Raw genomic sequence first — 8,387 nt, 5'->3', positions numbered from 1 at the left:
TACAGGGTACTACAGTACACTTATTATCTACCCTCCGATTTCACTCCATGGCGACTTAGTAAATCCTCCATTCACGTTGTTAATTGTAACTAGTAGTTAAAATATGGGAACTGGAAAAGAAGAAGAAGGCGTTAATAACGCTGGCATTTCTTGTAAGGATTCTGTGGACAAGAAGCGGTTAAGGAAGGTAAAATACATTCTCCTATATTTCAAATAAGCCTCTATTATAACTACAGAATACAGGGCCACTTACGATTACATTTTCGATAGAACAGCTCCACGGCTCGCCAGTCAAGAAGAATGAGTGTATGCGGCTCAATGGCTAATCACTTACGGCCTAAGCACTCTTCGCTCTCATTTTAAGGTTCGGTTAACTACACTTTTTACGACATCGTTTGAAGAATATAGCACTCGTTTACTGATTAAGCCTAAGCGCTTGTTTCAGTGATTAGGTCGAAACACTCTTTTCAAATTTTAGCTTTCAATTTACGATTTGGTTAACTACACTTTTTATGAATGAAGGGGTAGTTTCTAAAGAAACTGTGGTGCTGCGTCGGTGGGGAAGTAGTATACAAAAATTTGGTTTTATCAACGGAGTTGATAATGTAAATTGGCCACCGGACAGAGATTCTAAAAGCTGACGTTTCGAGCGTTAGCCCTTCGTCAGAGCGAATCGAGGGATTATGGGTTACGTGTAGTTTTTATAGTAGAGTAGGAGCTACGCTATTGGTGGTAACATGGCAACGTGAAAAATAGGAATATATTAGTTAAATGAAAAGCGTTCGTTAATACCGTGAGGATTAAGGGTGCCGATTTGAAAGATGAATTTTTGTTCCAGATTCTTGCGGCTTTCCGTCGTACCTAGATGTAGGGAAAGGCCGCAGATTTCTAGTAGGAGACCCAAGACGACGATGCCAAGCTTGAAGAAACTCACCAAGGAGCTACGCCAGGAAATCGTAAGTTATCTTTTTCCTTTTCCCACACTTAGCAGTAACTTAGCTTTCCGTTTAGCCACTCTCGTTGTCGCCAAAACTAGGTTTTGTAGTCACATCAACTTCATCGGCCGTTGCCTCAATTCTAAAGTCATTCCTAAAGGTTTTCGCTCGAACTTTCATCCGTCTACATTCTCTCACTAAAATCAGTATCTTCACCAAATTCGATGTGCGCAAAATTCTTTTTCACGTAATATTATGAGGATCACAATTAGAGCTATGTGCCAAAAACGAATCGCACTGGACAAACAAATTCTTCACTGCCGCTCCGAACTTTCCAAAATCTGTCCAGCAACTTTAGTACAATCGATTCGCGCCAAAATCCGACAACTTAATTCTGGACTGTTTGACCATTTACACCAAACCAAGACTCTAAAACTTCAACAACTAATAGGTCCGCAAATTACCGACGACACTACATTGCATAGCCATAATACCGTAATTACAATTCCAGAAAATCTTCCGCTTACTGACTCAGAGAAATCTGTTCTCAGTAAGGGCCTAAATTTTGTCCCTATTACCAAACGCACCAACGAATTTTCTATTAAGCAAGATGTCGAAAAATTCCTTCGCCGCGTTCAGTACAAAGCCTTTTTTCACGACAAAGAGGATGATTCGGACACTTCTAATAAAGATATTTTTGAAACACTTCTAGTTCGCAAATCCAAATGGACTCCCCCAGAGGGACAATTTGCCTCTTTAGATTTTTTCACCAAAAAATGCCGTCACGACATTCACAAACTTAAATTCAATCGCAACACTAATTTTCCAACCTTTCCTCGGAAGAGTGGGCGGCGCTTAAAAATCTTAGTAAACGCAACGACATAGTTGTCAAATCGGCCGACAAAGGCGGCACGGTAGTTGTTTGGCTGTCCGACCTTTACCAAAAGGAAGCTTTGCGGCAACTTTCGGATACCTCGTTTTATGCCAAAATCCCTTAAGATCTCACTTCCAAAAATCAAAAACTTGTCAAAGACACCATTCAAAATCTTATAGTTAATCAAGAATTACCGGACACTGCCACTAATCTCATCATCAACACCCCTAGAACTTCGTGCATTTACTTCTTGCCTAAAATTCACAAACCCAACAACCCAGGTCGCCCTATCGTTTCTGCCTGTAGTTGCCCCACCGAACTCATTTCTAGCTACTTAGACAGGATTATGACGCCTATCGTCAAATCTTTGCCATCATACATTAAAGACAGTACACACGCACTACAAATTTTCCGCGATTTCAATTTCTACGGCCAAGACAAACTTATTTTCATCATGGACATTACATCTCTATACACAGTCATTCCTAATAGCGAAGGTCTTCAAGCACTTAAACACTTTTTCGATCAACGCACTGTCAAAGAACCTAGCTCGGAAACGCTCCTCCGCCTTGCCGAACTAGTTTTAACGCTTAACTGTTTTTCATTCACCGGCAAATATTACAAACAAATTAATGGTGTAGCGATGGGCACCAGAATGCGGTAGATCCGGCAAGGGTGCTCAGTGATCATGTCTAAAAGCCGACAGACACTTCACAAGAATTATCATGTATTTTGTCACCATTTATTGACAACTAAAAGTTGATGAAGTATTAAACCTGTTTTCTGTCCCAGAGGGTTTGTTTTAATAGGTTGCCAACAAGTATACTTAAGTATAATTTTTGAGAACTGTCTCGAAAAATAGGGTGCGCATTGTATTTGGGAGCGCATTGTACACAAGTAAATATGTTATACCTACACAAAACATGCAAAAATTGTCATCTGAAACTCTCTGGAAAAAAGTGAACAGTGTTGAAATTGTCACTTACTGACAGCGTCCTCGTTCAAAAAACTACAAATATTACCGTATAGAATCTTTGTTTTTATAGTAATTTATTTATCTCCATAAGTATTTAAAACCTAGATTTTGAAATGTGCAATCTTGGGGTTAATAAGGCATGGCCTTTTTACTGCTCCGTCTTCGAGTACTTCAGGTGAAAATTGTGCCTTATTTACTTGACAGGGGTGAAAGTACTGATAATAAAGATCCTTTTCGCAAGTGGTGTGGACGTGTTGGCGAGATACGGTCACTTCTTCTCCAAGGAGTCCCACTGCTGGCTCTCACAGCTACTGCTACTGCAGCCACAAGGAAAAGGATCAAGAACCTCCTCAGCTTTAAACAAGGCGTGGAAATCATAGTAAGCCCAAACAGAAAAAATGTGAAACTTGTCATAAAGAAGGTAACAAGTGACAATGCTTGTAATTTTTCATGGTTGGTTGAAGAGGTTAGTAGAAAAGGGGTTGAATGTGCAAGGACTTTGATTTACGTTAAAGACTATCAGACTTGTGGGGAACTTTATAACTTTTTCATGAATTCCTTACAAGATAAAGCCTACTGGCCAACTAATTCACCAAAGAAATCAACAAGTAGGATTGTTGCAATGTATCACAGTGGAATATCATGTGTATCATCTTTAAAAGATCCACAAGGCAGTGTTCGAATAGTCATTGCCACAAGTGCCCTTGGAATGGGAGTTGACTTTAATTCTTTGTATCGTGTTATCAATTATGGTCCTCCTAACGACATTGAATCATATGTGCAGGCATTTGGCAGAGCGGGTAGAGATGGGGGAAATTCTGAGGCAGTACTTCTTTTCCACGGTCGTCAGCTTTGACTTTGTGACCCAGAGATGTTGGATTTTATTAAGTGTACAACTTGCAGACAAGAAAAAATCCTCGCCTTTTTTGATGGTAGTAATGAAAGTAGCCAAGTCATTCCAAGCCACTTATGTTGTGACATCTGTGCCAAAGACTGTCAGTGTGGGCAATCAGAATGTAAAGAAGACACAACAAGCATGACTTTTCTGATGTCTAAGGCAACAGAACCAACACCAGCAAATGCCAAAGCTTAAGTAAGGGATGTAACAGAAGGTGAAATGAAAAAACTCGAGAGTCTGCTTAGGGAATGTCAAGATGAACTGAGAAAGGAATTTCAAGATTCAAATCTCCAATGTATGTATTCTAGTATTGACAAACTGACCTGCTTCTCTGACTGTCTTATACAGGAAACAATTGATACTTGCGATAAACTATGTTCTGTAGAAGGTATTTTAGAGACACTTACTGTGTGGCATGATGACCATGCAATGAAGATTTTTAGCTGTCTGAAGAGGGTATTTAAAGATTTACAATAATTATCAATGTGTAATATTATTGTTAGATATTAGGAGAATTACAATAAGAAAATTATGAAATATCACACGCAAAAGGAAAAATTGTTAATATTGCATCATAATTCTTTCAAAATATGTCCAATCATGCACCTTAGTTAGGGGAAAAATCAAGCCAATCATAAATAAAACAAGAGGCTACAAGTAGCCTATACTCGGGCCTGCAAAAGTACAGGGGTGTATTATCATTAATTTAGCTGTAAAGAAAAGAAAAGAGAGGTCTGTCCTTCTTACATTGGCCTTACATTGCGATTCTCATGATGTTCGACTGTGTATGTAGTGAATACCCAGATTATCTTCATTACAGGTGGTAACAATAACCACTGGACCATGGAAACGAGGTAAAAATAGTGTATTTGTGCCAAAGTGGCTAAGCACATTGTTTTTTACTGATCGATGGGTTTTCTTGCTCATTGTTTGAGAAAGGAAACGCTAATTGAACGGTTTCAGATGAAACGAAATGACTCAAGGAAACATCTTTTGCAGAAAAAAATGAAAGAGAAACGAAAGTGAGATGTGAAAACATCTTTCCAAGATGACCAAACTTTCATGCAGTGGTGCACTTAAAAAACACTTTGTCACGTGCGCGACACGTAAAGATGTGCACTATACCTCAACACTTGAAAATACTTTCAGAAGTACACAAGTTCCTTGAGGATGGCCATGCCAAATGAATCCATAGCATGAGAATCAAATATTTAAAATATACCATTCGTTGTAGTTTAAATAATCACAGTAATATGCACCCAATTGTCAAAATAAATATGTTATTTGCCAGCTGGGAGGTCCGTATAGGGAAAAACTGTGACTGAGGCCTTGAAATTGCTGCCCGAGGCCGCAGGCCGCATTTTCAAGACCGATGTCACAGTTTTTTGCGATACTGACCGACCCTTTGGTGGTAATTAACTTTTTTTTTTTCTTCTTCGCACCGCACTTGATAGCGAATGCAGTATTAAAGCGACTTACAAACTGAACGTTTCAAAGAGAAATATTTTTTATTTGAATTCTATTTCCAAACCTCTTGGCTAATGAAAAATAACCTCTGTATGTAAACGGAGACGGTGTCAAAAAATAGTGTTTCGTTTCCGGAATGGTAAGGGCAGGAGAAAAGATAGAATACTGTAGTGTGGGTCACTTGGCCTGTCATTCTTATTTCGCTTCGTGTATTGAAACTCTCGAGAAATAAAGATAGAAATGTGAACGCAAATTCTCTGAACGATGCGAAGCCTGTCAAGGAATATTAACCCTTAATGTCACTGTTCCTTGATATCAACATGCATAATTAGCTTCTAAACACATAACGCAAGGTGCAATAGAACGAGACAACAGACGTATTGGCGTTTTTTGAGGGGAACACTGCATTGCGGCTTGTTTAGCCTTTGCGACTTCCAGATTGCGTGACATAGAGCAACCTCACTTATCTCCCCAGCACTACGAGCTGATCATGAGTGGTAAACGGGAAGCGCTTGATCGGACAAGAGTATTGGTTTAGTGAGCAATGTACAAAGGCAATGAGCCAACAAGTTTGGGGGAATTCGCTGCGCTGACTTAACAACACCACGCAGGAGCGACGCAATTTTAATGACGACAAAGCGATATATCCAACCCATCTCCAAAGGGAGAGAGGGAGAAAACTTTGACAAATTGCAAACAGCTAGTTGATTTACTATAGAAGACAAACTGCCAGGTGAACCTTGGACGACTAACTGAGGATTTTATAGCTAGACCCTGTCTATTACACCGTGCACCGGTAGCTCAGTTGGTTGAGCACCGGACCGTCACGCGGGAGGTCGCGAGTTCAACTCCGGCAAGACCAACACTCAGGGTCTTTAAATAACTGAGGAAAAAGTGCTGCCTTTGTAACTACATCTGCAAATGGTTAGACTTTCAAGTCTTCTCGGATAAGGACGATAAACCGAAGGTTCCGTCTCACAACCCTTCAATGTTAATAATCCTGTGGGCAGTAAAAGAACCCACACACTTGACGCTAAAAGTAGGGCACGTAGTTCCCGGTGTTGTGGTCTGTCTTTTGTTGTGTATCATGGCTGGGAGGGTAATTAAGGGGCCACAGTAATTGGCGCAAGCGCTCTGCCAGTTTGACTGGCAAAGTTAATAAAATAATAAAATAAAAATAAAAAATATTAAAGTAGCCAGTTGCACAGGTTCTACTATGTAGCACGTAATCATTACACGTGCTCTTTAGCAGTAATGAACGAGGCCTTAACAGATTTGGCCAATGTAGGTGTACGTTATAATCTGAGATCTAGGAACAAAGTCTTTATGTCCTCGTTTTATTTACAACAAAACCGTTGATTTTATGACCTTGAACGGCCGACTACAAAGAACGCGAAGATAACTAACGCGACATCAATAGCCCTTTTAGTACGGTCACGTTCCATTAACCGTATTTTACTCATAGGGCAGTAAAATCTCATCTAAAGAGAAAAACAGTTACTTGTTTATGCGCACAATACATCGAAGCATAAAGTCTACAAATACCTATTTTACCTTCAAATACTTATCCCTGCATAACATTTCAAACTCCGTTTTCCGTGAATCTTCTCATGATTACATATGTTACATACGAACCATGGCAATTACTAGCTTTACAATCACTGGTTCCTCGTTAATACAATTTATTTCTAAGACTTGTTTGCATTACTAATTAACACGAAAAGGGATAACTTGGAGATTTTTAACAATGTATCGCTTTAATCTAACCCAAAATCATTCAGATATCCAAAACTTCCTATGCATGATCCATTTCCTTCGCTATGGGGTTTGTCAGCATTATGATTTGCAATATGTCAGGTTTACGTGTTAACAAGTTTGTTTTTGTATCACGACGATGTTTAGATTTCCAATTACAAACTCTGTTTTGATTGGTCACTCTACCTCACTGTGTAAATTTCCCAAATGGTCTGGATAGCACAAGTGTTGCTAATATTTTTGAAAATACAAACACACTTTTTAAGTTTAAGGAACATGTATCGATGTTTCAAATATCATTTTGCATTCACCTGTTCATCCACGCTTTTGGAAAAGTGTTACAAACCACGTGCTTAGATTTAAACGCATACCTGGTAGCTCCTATAGTTGTGTTTACGAGCAAGTGATCTCCTTGGCTAGTAATACGATGAAATGTGGATGACCTCGGTACATTGTTAACCAAATACGTTCCAGCAAGTTTCCTCCTTTTTCTGCTGTTATAAAATAGACGTCTCAGCCTTCTCTCTGTAATTCTGCTCGGTTGTTGGGCACGTCTATGTCAATGCACACGCAAATCACAACTAAAGTAATCACACTTTTGCTTATCGAGACCTGTATTTCTCCTTTGGAATCAAGTATTTATTACCATTGAGAATCAAATAACTGTACAGCCTAACTACATCACAGTTATTTTCTAAAGAGCTGATCACAGTCTCTACTGATGACATCAAATCTTGTAAAATTACAACAGAACTATATACACAAGATGGCAGTAAACAAGATCGCTAATATGGCTAGCTGAACAAAGGATATAAGCTAGACCACTACAAGAAACAAACTGTTTAACAATCAAAAACAAAAAAAACGCAATAAACAAAAAAACTTATCTCCGTAGTCAATGGTACACTGAGCGGGAGGCTGTTTGTTCGCGGTAAAAATGGTACAAGCGTGAGGCCATTTGTTCGCTGCGCCAATGTTTTTACTTTGTCTTCAGAGGATTCCAATATGGCGTCCATTTGTTTGTGGAGTTATTTTCTTTGTCGCTGTCATCTTCAAAGTAGTTCTCAATAAGGTACCCGCTGCTCAATTAAAGCATTAGTATTTTGACTTGTATCACTTTCAATAGTTGCGTCCATTTCAGTTACATTCCAGTATATTCTTGTTTCATTCAGTTCGCGGAACGACCCGTTTCGAAGCTGACGCTTGACATCTTTTAGTGTGGGTCTACCGCGAAAAGCGTATGCCTTTCTTTGTATGTGTTTTGAGCGCCCCAAAAAGAAATCGATTGAGCCAACGCAACGTCACAGTGCTCTTCGTGATCTTGGATTACGTGGTTTGCTTTAAATAACCAATGTAAACAGCGCCACGTGGCTTCTATTGCGCATTACCCAATCAAAACACCGCCACGTTTTTCTATTGTGCATTTTGCTACACAGGAAAAAAAAAACTGAAATCAAACGTATTTTATAACTCGTGCCCCTA

General features: G+C 39.3%; 1 protein-coding gene across 1 annotated transcript; it reads left to right on the top strand.

Annotated features, from left to right (window-relative positions):
* The first annotated feature begins 2,924 nt into the window (after window positions 1–2,924).
* On the top strand, window positions 2,925–3,641 carry LOC138023333 (probable ATP-dependent DNA helicase RecS). Its single transcript, XM_068870347.1, has one exon. It carries the CDS (start codon window positions 2,925–2,927, stop codon window positions 3,639–3,641), a length of 717 nt encoding a protein of 238 aa, XP_068726448.1.
* The last annotated feature ends 4,746 nt before the right edge of the window (window positions 3,642–8,387 follow it).

The sequence above is a fragment of the Montipora capricornis genome, chromosome 11 (assembly GCF_036669925.1).
Source record: "Montipora capricornis isolate CH-2021 chromosome 11, ASM3666992v2, whole genome shotgun sequence".
NCBI classification, from domain to species: Eukaryota; Metazoa; Cnidaria; class Anthozoa; order Scleractinia; family Acroporidae; genus Montipora; species Montipora capricornis.
The sequence above is the reverse complement of the archived record's forward strand: the minus strand, read 5'-3'. Positions and strand labels throughout refer to the sequence as shown.

Bases quoted from the DNA above. Each gene is read 5' to 3' on its own strand.
- LOC138023333 (XM_068870347.1), top strand. From the start codon at position 2,925: ATGGCCTTTTTACTGCTCCGTCTTCGAGTACTTCAGGTGAAAATTGTG.